The sequence below is a fragment of the Micrasema longulum genome, unplaced genomic scaffold, assembly GCF_059751315.1.
Source record: "Micrasema longulum isolate JH-2025_06_02 unplaced genomic scaffold, ASM5975131v1 h1tg000993l, whole genome shotgun sequence".
Lineage (NCBI taxonomy): Eukaryota > Metazoa > Arthropoda > Insecta > Trichoptera > Brachycentridae > Micrasema > Micrasema longulum.
Window position 1 is genome coordinate 718990 of NW_028278181.1, and position 17426 is coordinate 736415.

A 17426-nucleotide genomic window follows, 5' to 3' on the forward strand; every position below is an offset into this window, starting at 1 on the left:
TACAATAAGAAGAAAAATATTAGTAACCAAATAAACAATACTTTTTTTAGTCCACTCCTGTCTAGTTTCGAAAGTATTTATCTCAAATTACCGGGTGGTAATTTAGGGAAAAAAAAGACTTGATTTATTAGGTCCACGTGTAGTATTTAGTAAACATGGATACAATGAAATAGGAAATAATTCATTAGTTACGTAAACCTTGACAAAGAAGCTTGTTTGCTTTGAAACCGGTCGGTGGAAAAAAAAATTGTGTTGTGTTGTTTTATTTATTTGATTAAATAATTTTAACTTTAGCTCGAATTTAGTGTGGCCTTTATAATTTTTATTTCGTGAGGCAAATCGTTAAAAACTCGATTGCATTTTATAATATCTAACTATTTTCAAAATGTTGAGTGTTTAATTTGGCATTTAAATATTATTTTTGTATCGAAGTAAAAAGATGAATGCAAATATTTTTTTATATTGTCTTATTGTCGAACTTACTATTTTTTATGGATTATTCAATTGATACATCATTAAAATTTTCAAAAAGTTCTTGTGTTGAAAATTATTTTCTTAGCTTTATAATCCTTATCTTTTACAACATATTTATGCACTTTTACGATACAATAGAAAGACTGTCATCAGTAAAATATTGTTTTAAAAAATACGCCATCTACAAAAAAAAGTTAAATTATTCCCGGAGCTTCGTTATACCTTTTATTGGACGAGAAACCCAGAAGTGTATTTTTACTATATTGGGGAAATATCACATACTACGAATACCAGTAAAAATATGTAAAATTGAGTTAGAGAAAAATAATAAATTAAAAAATAAATTACAAAAAAATATGTATTTATATTTTTTCCTATGTTTAAAATATATAGTAAATGGCTTTTCTTTAATTTCAATTGTATTATTTATCTCTATTTTCCTACTTAAAAAAATAAATTATACCATTTTATGATTTTGTTGAGTTTTCTTCTCTATCTTTTTAATAATATTTTTAATTATTCAAAGCATCAAAAACAAAATAATATATGTTTATAATTTTTAATGTATACAGTATTATATCTGTACTCTTTCATTTGATTCTTAATTAAAACTAATGTCTGAGCACCCGATGACAAACTATTATTTAATGGTTTATAGGGACAAAATATGTTTACATACTTTGTTATATAAATAAAACACGAGTGATACTTTAATCCACAAATTTGGAATATCCAGTGATCGGTTTCATCGCTTTCGCGACATCTTCGAGACTGGTATCTTTATTAAAAAGTTAAATGTATTTATACAGAACAAAGGTAAGGATACATAATTCAAAGTTATATGTAAGTAAATTAAATAAAGTTATTTTTATCTTAAGGATCATTATCAACAAATTTTCTTTGGGTTAACTAATGAAATGGGTTAACTAAAGTATCACTCGTGTTTTATTTATATAATAAATTACAATGAACTTCCATCAAGAATTTTCGCTTACAAACTTAAATGTTTTTTTTTTAAATACTTTGTATAATGTATTAATATTGTAAGAATAATGACTCTATATAAAAAAATATAAAAAAACGCGACATGTTTGGCCAAGGTCAAGACTTTAAATTAAATTTCAATTTGAACGGTCACAAACAGAGTTCAAAATTTAACCGAATCGTGAAGTATTAGGGGCGTGGCCAATGCAATAAACCGTTTTCATCGGGAATTAAAAATTATAAATGTAAAAATATTTTTTTTGTTCGTCGGTATTTCAAAGACCCCTATTAACTTAAAATTCTTTTTTTTTGAATCGTGATAATTCCCTATTGTCGTTTCTATACGAAATAATTCAATGCGCTCAATGTCTGCGTCCGATGCGGTTTTTTCTGCATCTCTTTAATTCAAACTTGCGGTACCGCAAGCAGTGTGACTGTGGGACAAGGTTCATCGCACGAGCTGCCTGGTTCTGAAAACAAGGGTTGATATTGTTAAAAGTCCATCAAAATAGTGCTGAAAAATAACTGGTATGAAAAATCAAACCATTTTTACCGGTGTTTTTCATCCCTTTTGGACCCCTTTACAAGTAAAAGAAATCTGAAGACCCCCAGGGTCCCGTATCCTAAAGCTAGGGTTTCCTAGAACAGCGGTGCCCGTATCTTAACGGCCGTACTGAACGGTGATGCGGTTGACAGCTGTCGTAACGGTGACTAGAGACTGGTTTCATAAGAAAACGGCGTTATTAACACCATTTAACACCCTTTTCATAAGAAACCATTCTCTTGTCACCGTTACGACGGCTGTCCACCGCATCACCGTTCACTACGGCCGTTAAAATACGGGCACCGCTGTCCTAGGAAACCCTAGCTTAATGGGAAGTTAAAATTGAATGCAGTTATGCAGAAAGCAGCCAGCCATAGAAAAGTGAAACTGAAATAATAGCACTTTTGTGAAAAGACTCTAAATAAAACAATCAAATCTACAAAACAGTTGGAATGTTTTTGACTTTAACAGGTGATAATATATGTAAATGGATAATTTTTATAGCGCCGTTTTTGTGAAAATCACCTCAAGGGCGCTGTACAATAAATAAATATCCCACCACGTCTTGCAGCTACAGAGCGCATGGACGGTTGGGATTCTTGTTCCTCGTCTCCAATTATGATATACAGGAGCTAGATTACAGCACGTCTTGCAGCTACAGAGCGCATATACAATAAGAAATCTAGCCCCTATTTACATTTTTTATTTGACAATAAAGTTTAGAGACTTCGTGATATTTAAAAAAAAATAATAAAAAACAAATTTATAAAAATAGAAGCTAGATAACAACAAGTCTTGCAGCTACTGAGCGCATGGACGGTTGGAATTCTAGACCTCACTTACTAAATTTGGAGATTTGATAGTTGATAACATTTACCTATTGAAGCTAGATTACTAATCGTCTTGCAGCTACAAAGTGCATGGACGAGTGAAATTCTGGCAACTTAAAATTATCAATAAATTTACAAAAACAAACATTGAGCATAATAGTAAATTTGCCAAGTGTTCGTGCTAAAAAGTAAACAATAAAAAACTAAACAGATAAAGCACTTCAACACTGTGGATAACATTACAGATAAAAATATCCGAAGGGTAGCTTTTGTAGTCACTAGTCACTGTCGCAGTATCGCACATGTGCAAACACATGTTTTTGCTGAATTCCTAGAAGATGCTCCGGTCCGCATTAGTTTTTTTTGTATATTACAAACAAGAATCTCATTATGTATTTGACCAATTTTAATGATTTTTAAAGTACCCTAAGATTTTTCTAGTGGTGTGGGTGTTTTCTACAAATTGAAAAATGCCGTTTTTGTGATCGACGTTATTTTTAAAAGGTGATTAATAAAGTTGTTTTTATATGAAAACAGTCTGGCTGTTTTTAGCAGAACATAGAATTGACCTTACTGCATCCGATAACATCAATTTCTTATTTTTTTCAAAATTGTGGGCTGGCTGCCGTCTGCATAACTACGTTCAATTAATCTTAAATTGTATCTACAAAGTAAAATTAAATTTTCTGTATGAAAAGTATAATATGTTTATAATTTTTTTTCTAAACGTATTCAATAGAGTTGGCTGATGATGTATGAAGTTTTTCATTTTTTTTGTCATCAAATTGAAAGGGGTCTAAAAAGTTGCATTTCTGATCACATTGAACGTAAAAATTATTTCCAATTATTTAAAAAAAACCGAGGTTTAAAGTTTATAACTGTCTGAATATTTTGTTAATTATCTATGTTGATAAAATTATTTTTTGTTAGTAAAGATATAACTTAATCCCATTACAAATTCGAACATGTTTTGAAACTACCGAAATGGAAAAAGTTTACATTCCCCGGAACTGATTCCGTTGAGCGCCTGGCTAATGTTGACGAAAACAATGGCTCATTAAAACAACGCTACCCATTTATTACAAAACAAAGTGCAACTCACGCCCTTAGATGCTTATTTAATAAGGTTTAATGCACATTATAAAATTGAATTAGACTAATTTTCTTACTTAAATACGAAATGACAGTCGGTTTAGCGCAAAAAATTTACTTTTTCGAAAATTCGAAGCTCTGGTTGAGTGCCAAAAGTAGTGTCAACTATTTTTTGCATTCCGAGTAATCGAAAAGGCAACTTTTTAGACCCCTTTCATATCGAAATTCGAAATAAAAATATCGGCCCATCCTAGTTCAATGTCACGCTCCATACAAAAAACTATTTTTTCTTAATGTGTAATAGGTCTCAAAAGTTGTATTAGGCATATGGCATTAAGAAAAGCAAAAAAAAACTCCTAAAAAAATCATCTTTGGCTCGCTAAAATGAATTGAAAATTCGAAAAATAAGACAATTATTACTCTGAAAGAAAAAATATATAAGATAAAAACGAAAAGTTTTAAACTTTTTTTATCAAACCATAAAAAATTAATGATTGATTGGTGCATTCAAAAATGGAAGTAAATTTATTACAGATTAGACGAACACAAAAAATAGCATTTTTTCATTTTTTATTTTTTTTATTTATTGGGGATATCAACAGTAATACATGTAACAAAAATACAACAAATAAAATATACAGAGAATAAAACCAATGACAGATATCCACAGAACTAAATTAAATACACGTACAATACATACTAGTGTGTTTGTGTGAGTGTAAGTGAGTGAGAGGGTGGGTGAGTGGGTGTTATATTGGAATGAGGGTGGACATGTGTGTAAATATTGCACAAGTGTCAAGTGTCGAAAATACAAATATATTGAACACAAACATACGAAATTTTACATGCTTTTTAAGGCAGTTATTAGACTTTAATCGATTATTATTAGACTTAATCGATAGTAAAATAAAATATAAAGATTTTATTCGTATGAAAAGGTACACGCAAAAAAAATAAGCAAACAAACTTCATTTAAAATCTTTCTTAGAATTAAACGTCGGCATAATTTTTTTCGTATTTTGTCAGGCGCAAATAAAAACTTCTCGCATTTTTCCCCCGAGACATCGCAACTTTCCAATGATTGTGTGTGACAGGGAAGCTTCAAAGAGTCTCAACCCTTCTGACCCTCCTTTCATTGTCCTGGTTTATATGTTGCACTAACATTTCTGACGTTATGGCTCACAAAAGCGGAAGTTCTATCAAAACAAGGTCTGTATCATGCCTGTCAATCGAACCATGATAATTATCGCTTTTAATGTTTAATTTAGGAGTGGAAAATGCTCTTATTAATCCCGAAGAAATTGAAAGAACGTGGTTGTGTGATTCTGTGGCAAAAAATATTTTATTTTAAGTCGTTATTGGTTATCGTTGATAGTGAAAATTCTCAGGATAGGCAAAATTGCAACGGTAACAAATTCACCTTATGATTTTTACTGGGTGCTTTCTGAAGGAGAAACATGGCCAAAATAAACTGATCTAGTAGCTCAATCACAAATAACTATCGACGGGCTTAAAAACATGCTAAACATCTGAGCGATCACAATGAACAATAATGAACATGCTTAAATTATCGCAGTCATAAGTCAACGCGTGTGTAATCTCTAAGTCAACGCTCGTGTTGGTTAGTTTTTTGTTTTCCTCGTAAATAAATACAGTTCACTGGCGAAAAATCGGCGTTTACCATAAAAAGAATACGATATAAATTCCTTATAGACAGTACAACCGTTTAGTTTTACGATGTCAGTAATTATTTATGTATTCGTATGTTCATTATTATATTTTTGTACCTTTACATTATTTTTATATAACTTTTTTCTTTTCTTATTCTTTAAATTTAAATTTATCTTGTTTCCATTAACTTTTTTATAACTTTATATAAGTATATATATATATATTTTATTTGCAATTTCTAAGTGCCTAACAATAGTTAATTGCCTTTATTTTGATACCGACAATGTACTTAATCAATAGCTTACACCAATGGAAATTTTTTATTGACTGTTTTCACAATTTTCGTTCATATATATTCTTATTTTCTGTATGCAATATATGTAAAAACTGTTATTTTTTTCCCAAATAAAAAAAATTAAATATATTGCATTTGCAAAATAGTAAGGAGTATCTAATACAAAAAAGTGAAAATTTAATTACAATTACTATGGCGACTGCTTTTCTTGACTTGCCAACTGCTGGCTAAATGCAATAAATAGCATGATAAATAAATAAATAAAAATAGCAATTTTGGAATATTTTCCATATTTACACCGGTGAAATTCAAATATGTGATTGCGCAGCAGGATTATACGTCGCGAAACGTAAATATTTTGTCATTTAATATTAGGTGTTTACGGATGTTCCATTGTGATCGCGAATACGATAAACAACCATGGTAAGAAATTTTTAACACGTCGCTTATTAGCTCGTTGATAGTTATTTGTGATTGAGCTACAGGTTCCTGCACGAGAGTTATGTGTTCTTCATCCTTTATTCATCAATAATATTATTACTTTTTTGTTTACAAAGCAAGGAAGATATATGCGCCCGTTGAAAAACAATCCTTCAATGTTTGGATAATTAGGTTTTTTTCATTTAAATTTTACTTGCTTCTATTTTTTCTCTTCTCAGCCTGTTGTGGTCTAATATATTATAGCACAAGAAATATTATTTCTTGAAACAGAGTTTACAGGTTGTAGGGTAGTGGATGCAATTCCAATCGCTACCCCTGTATGAAACCTTGTAACTATCACTTATCTGAGAAAGTTTATCGAAACATTCCTAAAGGAGCCAAACAGGGATGTGTAATGTCACCATGGTTGTTCAACATATACATCGATAACTGTATGAAAGATTTAAGAATGGGGGCAAAAATGAGTGGTATAACTGTTAACTGTCTTCTGTATGCGGATGATGTCGCGCTTCTTGCTAGCAGCAAAGGAGACCCGCAATTCTTGGTAACAAAAGTCTACGATGTATGCAAGAAAGGCGACTTGCTAATGAATGTTGATAAATCGAAAGTGATGGTTTTTGAAAAGGATGAAAATATAAATATAATATGTGAGATCAGTGTGAACGGAGATATTCTGAATCAAGTAGAAGAATGTGTCTTGGGAAGTATGTTAACTAGGGATGGAAAGACTGAGAAAGAAATTGAAAGGAGGGTGAGTGCCGGGAACAGGGTAAATGGAGCACTGAAATCTACTTTGGCATACAAATGTTTATCGCAGGAGGTGAAAATTATTATAAGAATTTCCACCAGCAAATTTGAATGTTTTAAATGATTTATTTATGAAATACTTACTGAAAGCGGCGGAAAAGGTTTGCATTGAACACACAAAGCCATTATAATCACCCCTAAAATCACAATCCACCAACACTTCATTATGATTTAATTTTGATACTTGGTACACACTGAATTATTTTCAGGAAACGCAATTTTTCACGACTTTCAGGCAACCGGTGCTTCGTCGAACTTCGGAACACTTGTGTTGAATTGTTATGATGTTACTCTTTTGGTATTATCTGACCAGGCAACGAATGCGTCGAGATCGAGAGTACAGGGTTAGGAGCAAATGCCAAATGACTGCCGATTGCAGGACGCCGGGTTTATATACCCTTGTGGTTTCCTACGTATTTATTTATTTGTTTATATTACAAAGGGCTTTCACATATATGATTGTTTATAACCCCCGTATTCACGGGGGTTATAAACAATCTACAATCAAGAAGTTCAGTGTTTTTTTTAATTATTTATTTGTAAATATACTATTAAACTAAGTTAAAAAAAAACATTTGTTTAAATTCACATTTATTAATACAAAAAAATATATATCGTAGTATCAGCGCTACGATTTTTTAAACTTTTGTATTTATGAAATAAATCCGCGCGTGACGACAGATATTCTTTTCCAGTTATTCTCGATCAGTTCTTCCCATTGGTCCATCCACGGCTAGCAAACCGGAAGTCTTCCATAACTCTCATATCATAGGTTGATTCATATGAACTAGTGACGTCATTCAAAGTAGTCCGTTTTTATTAAAATGTTTTTTATTATTTTTTTCGTACATTTTCAGGAAACTTTGCCGTACAATTTAATGCTCAAATTTTGATCGCGCGCAAAAAAACATTTATTGTATCCAATTTCCCGTAGGGCTGATGTACCTCATTATAAAAATACATTTTAAAAAGTTTTTAAAAATATATAAAACAAATGAAATACTAATTACACAATTATTTTTTTTAAATGAGAATAATTAAGCGTTAGAAAGTTATAATATATAAATATATTTTTTGGTTATCAATGTGCGAATTTGACTTAGGTATATTAATATATCTTAAATAAATATGATGCTTCATTGGCTACTAGGCACATTGAAATATATGCATTTGACCAAATCGGGAACATCAAAAATATTATTTACAACTTTATCCAAAAAAAATCACATCAGATATTATTCTTCTATCACTAAGTTTAAGTAAATTCAATTTATACTAGGTCTGTTCAAAAAATAACAGAAATTTTTAAATTTCGCGGGTTTGGAGAGTTTGGTTGTCTTTTTTTTTTTATTATGTTGGTATACATGCCCTGAAGCATGATAAAATTTCCAGTTGTATTAATTTTTAAATTTTTACAATTGGACTCTCCAAACCCGCGAAATTTCAAAATTCCCGTTATTTTCTGAACAGACCTCGTATAAGAGAAGACTATAGTTTGTTATTTTTTCGCGATAAATGCAGTTTAACATTTATAATCCGGAGAAATTTATGCTGGATTTTTAAAAAAATTGTTACAATGGGTAGCATATTATGTATGTCCTAATGATAAAACAATTAGTATTAGTATGAATTCTTTATTAATGATGAATTCTGTTCAATACTTTGACTTTCATTACAAATTGAAAAACGGACCGCTTTTTAGGTGCATGTCGGGAAAGTGTTAAATATAATTTGGATTTACACAAGTAGGTATGGAACGAAAAAAAAGTAAAGGCAACTTCAGGATTATATTATTATTATGCATTTGCTTATTCAATAGAAACGGTTATATGGTCACCATATTACATCATACTCAATTGATAACATTGGTCTGCAATTTTTTTTTCGAGCCCTGACACCATTCTTGCCGACTGTTATATAAACTAATAATCTCCCTAGTGAACTAAAAACAATGAAAAATAATATATCAATAAATAAATTTTAAGTAAATCTAAAGAAAGTTTTTTAACACGTAAAAACTGCATTAAGTGTTTATTAGTATGAATGTATTATTATTTTATGTTTTTTTTTTCTTTATGTATTCTGTGTTTTTGTTTATTTTTTCTCATGTACTCGTATATTCAAAATTATATAAACTCTTATAAATAAACAATTACAACAGTGTAAGTCACTCTCCAAACACCAGAGTTGGTCTCTTTTTTGTGGTGTAACAGTGATAACATTTACTAGATGTATAAAAGTAGATCTGTATATAATTTTTTAAAAACATGTACCTTTTATGAAATTTATTAATAAAAAAAATAAATTAAAAAATGACTTCCTGAATCCGAACATAGCCCCCGTTATCCCGCATCACCCGTCGTTTTCAGGCGAACCCCTCTTATTTTTATCACTTTTTGATAATAATTTTACGGCCATGAATTCGATTTGGGGAGGTGAAAAGGATTATTTTGGCTGTAAACTCATAGAGGAGAGGTTGTCGATGAGCTGAATCAGCTGAACACTCTTCATCATCGGTGGACGTGCCATTCGATGGTTCAGGCTGTGATTCAAAGTCAGTGGTGGAGGGGGGAATCCACCGAAAACAGTGAGTGTTGGGGAATAATGGAGGCTATGTTCGGATTCAGGAAGGCATTTCATATAACAATTAGCAAGAATGGTGTTGGAGCTCGAAAAAATAATTGTTTCATTTCATTTTAATGTGGTGAAATCGAATGAAGTCCTTGCATTTTATCAGACTACAGCCTTAACGTTTATATGTACTTGACAGTTCTGAGGATTATCACAACTATTAACTCTTTTTATCTATGATATATTTTGTTGCCCTTTAGGAAGATTTCAGGTCTTCATTTTGAAAAACTTTTTTTTTAAAGTAGAAATATTTTTATTTTTTTTAGGAAATCTCGCGTCGGACAAAAAAAATGTTTCTAAAATAACGGGAGAACATAAAGAACAATTATAATAAATAAAATAAACATCCGGCTGAACCAAATCACCCAAAATATTTTTCAATAATTCGATCAGCACTTTCCGAAAATTCAAATAAAAAAAAACATAAAAATATTTTTTATTTCATTTTTTAAATACTACAATAAAAAATACCATATAATCTTTTACAGAGTATTTTATTTTCTCTTTCTTATGATAATTACTGATATTATAACTGTCTATTTATTATAGGAGCAAAAATTCATTAACATTTTCTTGTATACCCACGAACAGGCCATGCCTTTGTGGGATTTTTTGTTACCCTTTTTACTATTAATATGTATTTTATGGCTATATAATTATCCTTTATTTTTTAATACTCTGTTTTACCACTTATGTATATTTTAAAAAAACAAAATAAATAAATAAAAAAATAAAAATAAAACACTTCAGCTGATTCGGTCAACAATGTAAATATTCTTGTATACTATCGATTCTTTTACCCTTGAAAACATTCTTAATAAATTAATAATGTTATCATCCAAATGACACTGGGCTTAAAAAATGTCAACATGGCATTGATACACTTTGCGCCATAAGCCACAAGCAACGGCCGGGTAGACTACAATAACGCATAATAGGTATAATAATATCGTTCATACAACTGTCGTAAATTTGACCGGTGCAATGGCATACTTAACCTCGCGTCCTCGCCGTCTACTGCTCAAGTGGGTAGCAGCTCCTAATACCCAGAAAAACTCGGAAAAAGATAAAAACACTATTTCTGAAATCTTTTCCGAGTAACCAGTTATTTGTTTAATTAGGCTAATTGGAAATTTCCCCTTTGGCCTATTTGCTCCTCCAGGGCCACTGGGCAGCGTCTGGTGATGTCAATATGCTCCATTTACGAGCGATCGTTGAAAATAAGAAATTACGTACATTAATATCACATTTACCTCTTCGTTCTAATTCTCAAGGCACTCTTTTAATACCCATCCACAATTCCTCTTTCTTCTCTAACTCATATAGTGTCCATAAGGATCGACTGTGGAATCATCTCCCATCCACCATCAAAGATGTTACTACATAATCTCTGTTTAAATCACGTCTGAAGAAACGTCTCCTTTCTCTTCCTTAATCTCTCCTCCTTTCCTTTTCCTCTTTCATCTTTTTTCCTTTTTCCCATTGAGTAATAGTTTTGATTTAAGGTAATTTATAAACAAATACGTTTATTTCTATTTTTATATATCTTTAGCTTTTTATTCTTTTTTTTTCTATTGAATATGTTCTGTAACTTAAATTATAAAAATAAAACTTTTATTTTATTGGTTGGTTGGAAGAAATTGCCATTTGGCAATAAGCCCGCCAATGTACAAATAACATTATGTACAAAAAGTTTAAAAATAAAAAAATGTTAAGCAATTCATTATAATCGTGTTGAGTCCGTCTTGCGCCTCCCCATCCAACTGATGCAAATAACGCTCCAATCCCAAATATTTCAGACGCGATAAAGGGTAACTTTACCAGCGTCTTGCCGTGATGGCGACGAGTGTACTGCGACTGATATGTTTATGTTGGCTGTAGTAATACTCGTATTGTATTGTGCAGTCCTCGTGTCGTGCTGATAGTATTTAGTAAAGTCTCCCTGACCGCGCGACGCGTGTTACCGGAAGCCCCAATAATAATAATCATCTCGCTGTGTACAAGCGTGCATGATGTAGATGATATGACTCATTCATTACACTTTCCTTCTCAGTACTATGATTAAGTACTGAACTCTCCAGAACACGAGCATTTACTGTAGTTATTCGTACCTTTTTGCATTTACAAGTAGCCTATTTACTATTTTGCCTTGATTCTCAAAATCCCCGACTCTGTCAAACCAAATCATCGAAAGAGTCGAGAGTTTCAAATACCTGGGCTGGTATTCTAAACGAAATTATAGCGCGATATAGCGCGTTTTTACGTACTAAATACGCATTATAGCGCGCTGTAAACGCGTTCGGAATACCAGCCCTGGGAGGATATGTCACAGAAAATGGCAGAGACAACCAGCAGTGCGGCTAGGAGTAGCAGGCGCCATATTCAAAAGTATGAAGGCTATCTGGAAAACGAATTATACTTTGTGAAAACCAAATTCCGCCTATACAGGGTGTTCTTTAAACCCTGTCACACCCGAAACCACGATGATCAGTATGAGCAAGAAGACATATTGGCACATTAAAATATTTTTTTAGAACGGATAAAATTATAAAAAATATTTTAAAAAACAAATGGTTGCTTATTTCTGCAAAGGAGAAGCGAGGAGAGGGGAGGGGAGAGTCTGATACACCGTCAACCATATGACCACGCCTCCTCGCTTCTCCCCTGCAGAAGTAAGCAACCATTTGTTTTTTTTAAATTTTATTTTTTTAATTTCTGCGTTCTAAATATTTTTAAAAAATATGTTAATATGTCTTCTTGCCCATACTGATCATCGTGGTTTTGGATGTGACAGGGTTTAAAAAACACCCTGTATAACACCCGCATAAGACCTATTCTCCTCTACAGATGCGAATCTTGGCACCTCTCTAGGCCCCAAAACACCAAAATACTGAATTTTGAGGATAGGTGTCTCAGAAGAATCTTGGGTGTGCGATGGTTTGACTTTGCGCGGAATGAATTAATAAGAGAACGGACGCAGAAAACTTCTGTATTGTTAATAATATTCTGAATGCATTAAAACCAGTAATTAAATTTTCACTATTGTTTAATTAAACTTTGAGGATATTTCGAAACGTGGAATTGCCTGTTTCCATAGAACTTTAAGTTTAGACACACGGCCGGCCGAAATAATTATATCAGCATATTAATTATTTTTTTAGTTCGGAGAAATGCTTTGAGCTAGACGCACCACAGTTTGCATTGTAAAATTTTTGAAAAATATAAGGCGGGGTAAGTACATAAAATACCTATTCTCAGATTCACCAAATCTGGCGGCTGGCTACCCTTTACTTATTACAGTCCTTCCTGGAATTCGATAAAAAATTAATCGGTGATTTAAGAAATCCCGTAAATCGGGGTTTTACGGAGATATGACTTTGACTTGAAACCTACATACTTTATTACATGAATAAACCAACGTTTTATCAAAAAATAAATCTTATTATTAAAATAGTATTTTTTTCAGTTCGAAAACAAAAATATAATGATTATGTGTGTTCCTTAAAAAAATCTCTATCATAAAATCAAGGTATTGTGCTTAGTTATTCTGCTGAAAAGTGTATTTTCAACTCTGTTACTTCTTCCGTATGTTCTTTCTTTACCTTTAAATAATAAGAATTATAAAAATTTCTAGGACTTAATCCCAATGTCGGTATAAAACTTTCCGAAAAATGAACAGTTTTTGCAAACCAGTTGTAATAATATTTATGTTGTCTGTCCCTCAATAAAATACTTCTGTGATCTTCTTTTACCCAAACCTTGTAACAAATATTATAAAAGTTCAAAATGTTGTAAAAAATTTACCAGTCCAGAAGACTTCTTAGTCCAGACTTCCAGTCCTTCCTAGACGAAAGCTCTCGTTGGTCAAAATTAAACAAAAGTGAAACTGAACCATGAAGGTTTTTTTATTCATAGAGTCTTTATTCAATAAAATATACACATTATTACAATATTAATACATTATAAAGAATACAAAGTATTAAAATAGATTTTGTTTCGATAAACTATTCAATGATAGTTTGTCATCGGGTGCTCAGACATTAGTTTCAATTAATAATCAAATAAAAAGAGTACAGACATAATACTGTATACGTATAAAATAATAAACATAAAAAATAGTTTAAAGATTTTTTTTTTAAGTAAGAATATAGAGTAAAATAATACAATTAAAATTAAAGAATAGCAATTTACTTGAATATATTTAAAATGTAAGGAAAAATTAAAACATATATAAAAAAAGTGTGTGCTCATGAATGTAATCAAAAATATTTATTCATAATTTTATCTAAATCATTTAAAAAAAATTAAGGTAACAAAATACGCCGTTAGCTACCTTTTTAAGTTAGATGTAAACATTTCACTAAAAATATTATGAAAATAATTTTTCAAAACTGTTTTTCGATTTCACAAAAGTAAACAATTATATGGCTTGACTATATTCTTCAGGCTTAAAAGGGCATTTGGTAGTCAGATGGCAGAAGGGACCATCTGTATTTTTTTCTGTTTTATAGTTTTCAAAAGTTTTAATCAATATTTCAGTAAATACATTTAGAAAAGAAAAAATAAACACCATACAATAGAATGTTCATTCATTATTGAAAAGCAACACTAAAATATTTCAGCTCTCCTGAACATTTTTGAAAATTACAAATGGTCCCTTCTGCCATCTGACTACCGAATTAACCATTTGAACCAGACGACTCTGGTCGGGAATCTAACTATAGCGTCGGCGGCCCTAATATTTTTTGGCGATCATTTTTCATAGGACAAAGGCCGGTCACTTGGCCCACGGACACATTGTAGTAATAATATAATAAACAAGGCAAAACAAAGCCAGCTTTCGTTAAAAGATATAAGAAAAATCACACAAAAAAGGGTCATTTAAATTGTGACATTGATAAATGATTTTCATATTTTTCACCAGCCTGCGAGTTGCGCACGTCTTTCCCGCGCCCGCGGTGAATTCTCGCGTCCTACGCCCCATTAGCAGAGTGCATTTTGGACTAATCGCTTGCAGTTAAGATGGCCTCTTTAGATTCGCTGTTTACCGGGAAGAGTGTGCTGATTTCGGTCTCGCTTTCTGTCCTGCGCGCCCCACGCGAGTGGGGTTACCACACGCAAAACTGAAAAATCCCGACGAAAAGCCTGTCCACGAACCGACTGATTCAAAATGATCCCTTTAAACGAAAAAAATTTTTTCAACGAACTAACCTATGGCGGCGGAAGGGGTTAAAAATGGGGGGGTTATTTCTTTTACAAAATAGTTTCATGATTATGAAATTTTGTCTGCAATTTATATGAATTTATTATGTTTTTCATGATTATTTTAGTTTATTTTGCTTATTATGTCAACTTTGTTAAATAACTAATTTAAGGCACGTTTCATTATACTTATTGTAAAATGTTTCCCTCGACACAGGACACCTTAGTGTTACACACATTATTCTGTATAAAAATAATAATACAAAATTGTAAAAGTATAAATAAATAAATTATTACTCAGCAGGTTCATTACAGTAACATTCAAAATTTTGCCTGTGTTTTTAACATCCATATTTCTTTAACTCTTCCGTCTGTTGATTTTTGGTAAGTTAAAGAGCTTAACCTTTATTGTTGTAGGTGAGATTCATCTGACTAAATTATTTCACCCACTAGGCGACGCCTGGGGTGCAATTATGAATCTTTTCTTTTCCCTAGAGAGTGGTTAATTTGGGGATATTTATTTTTTCCTACGATGATATTTCTTCACAGTATCGAACATATGTTATTTCAGTGTCAATTTTTCAGTTAACAACGCCATATTTTTGAAGCAGAATGCAGGAAAGATGGAATATCCTTAACAGATATCCACACTGTAGTTAAAAGTAGTTATCTCGCGCCATTGTTCTTGAACTTTGCAACAATGGTGATTGGACTCATAAAGGTAATAAACCAAAATCTGTGATCGAACATCCGAATTCCAAGACAAACAAAAAAGTTTTTTTCCGAGTACCTTAGCCTTGTACATGACACGTAAGCCTACTAAATACAGGGGTCCAAATATATATAAATAAAACGAAATCATTCTCTAGGGGGAAGAGAAGATCCAGAATACCATCCCTGAAAACATTTCAATGCAAACAGATTTACCTAAATAATTTCAAAGTAATCGTTTTACGATGTAGGATTTTGGGAGTAACATTAAAAAAGTGTAGATATTATCGAGGATTGTGACCTGTCAATGGTTGCTTTAAGACTTTGCACGCTGCGTAATATTTACCAATCTCTTAATGTTTGCACCCTACATTTCTTCGTTTATACAGCCTTTTTTTACTGCTCTCCTCAAGATATAAACTGTAAAAAAATCGCGTGCTTCGATGCATCCAAACCGTCAATAACTAGATGTCATCAAACAGACTCAAACTCAATCCATCTAAAACTGAGCTATCGACAGCGACAAAAAAGCGACAGCACCTTTTAGACCGATCTCAAATTTCAGAGGTATCTTACTCCTAGAATAAATGTAGATCTACTGGGTGTTCATTTAGATTCAGATCTTTCTCTTCATTCTCAGGTCAATAAAACGGTAAGTGCTGGTTTCTTCCATCTCCGACAGATCAAATCCGTACGGGGAAATGTTCCTATAGACGCAACTAAAGCGCTTGTGAATGCTTATATTGTTTCGCGTCTAGATTACTGTAATGGAATATACGCAAATCTCCCAAAATACCAGAATGATTAACTTCAATCTGTTTTCAATGCAGCAACGAGGTTTATTACGGGAGTAAAAAATATTCTCACATCTCGCAACATCTTCGAAATTGGCACTGGTTAAAACCCCAGAGAGAATAAAATACAAGCTTTGCTAGACAGTATTCGAATCCCTTCATGAAATGGCTCCAAGATACCTATCGAACCCATAGAATAATGAATAATTTAGAAGGAGCGTAGAATCCTATTTAAATACATTGGACTGTGTCCAAAAATGCCCCCACTATGCTTCACTTTCGCCGCGCGCATTCGTGATGTCGCCGCGTAATGTTGCTTGATAGGCAAAAAAATAATCATAACACAAATGTAAGGTTAAAAAAAAGCAATCTGTTAATTTCTCTAAAATTTTATTGTGCACGCGGAAACATTGATTGACACAACAGAGAAGATAAGTGGTCATTTAATAAGAGTAATTGAATTAATGAACTTTAAACTTTAAGTATAAAACAAATTTTATTTGACATAAAACGGTTATTTTTATATCATGTTAAATAACATTTGATGTTTTGAAGATAATGTCGGTCAAATGTCCCCCACGGCATCGTTTAATCCGAGGTCTAATTTTTATAAGTTCTTTTATTAGATGAGCAAAGTAGGCTAAAAAAATAGCAACTACCCTAGCAACACTAACGAAATTTCCATCTTGTTTCTTCGACAATCTGACAGATGAAAAAATAATTCTATTTTTAAGTAATGCATTTGCTACTTAAACATTCGTTTGCTAATTACACATAAATGTGATTGCATCCTGTGTCTTTAAGATCCTAGCAGTATTTCTACACTTTAAAAAGACACAACACGGCATAGTTGAATTCAAATCAGGAGTTGCGTACTGAGCGACGTCTACAAAGAGACTAATGGGTCAAAACGTAAACCTACTCATTTATGAGTAGTTAAGTCGCCTTCT

At 32.0% G+C, this 17426-nt stretch overlaps 2 protein-coding genes across 2 annotated transcripts in view; one reads left to right on the plus strand and one right to left on the minus strand.

The window, feature by feature from the left end:
• The window catches only part of l(2)05287 (WD repeat-containing protein l(2)05287), a 51508-nt gene that overhangs the window by 26614 nt on the left and 7468 nt on the right, over positions 1 to 17426 (plus strand). The gene's annotated exons all lie outside the window — the stretch shown is intronic.
• Positions 879 to 7411, minus strand: LOC148277711 (uncharacterized). Its single transcript, XM_088232517.1, has 2 exons — positions 7223 to 7411; positions 879 to 1928 (listed from the first exon to the last, which is right to left on the minus strand). Exons 1-2 carry the CDS (start codon positions 7301 to 7303, stop codon positions 1821 to 1823), a joined length of 189 nt encoding a protein of 62 aa, XP_088088643.1. The 5' UTR covers positions 7304 to 7411; the 3' UTR covers positions 879 to 1820.

What these genes read in the sequence shown, in the direction of transcription:
- LOC148277711 (XM_088232517.1), bottom strand. Translation starts at nt 7,303, where the DNA reads ATGAAGTGTTGGTGGATTGTGATTTTAGGGGTGATTATAATGGCTTTG. An exon ending in AACCTTTTCCGCCGCTTTCA is followed by an intron (nt 1,929 to 7,222) that starts GTAAGTATTTCA and finishes CCTTGTTTTCAG; the next exon opens with AACCAGGCAGCTCGTGCGAT.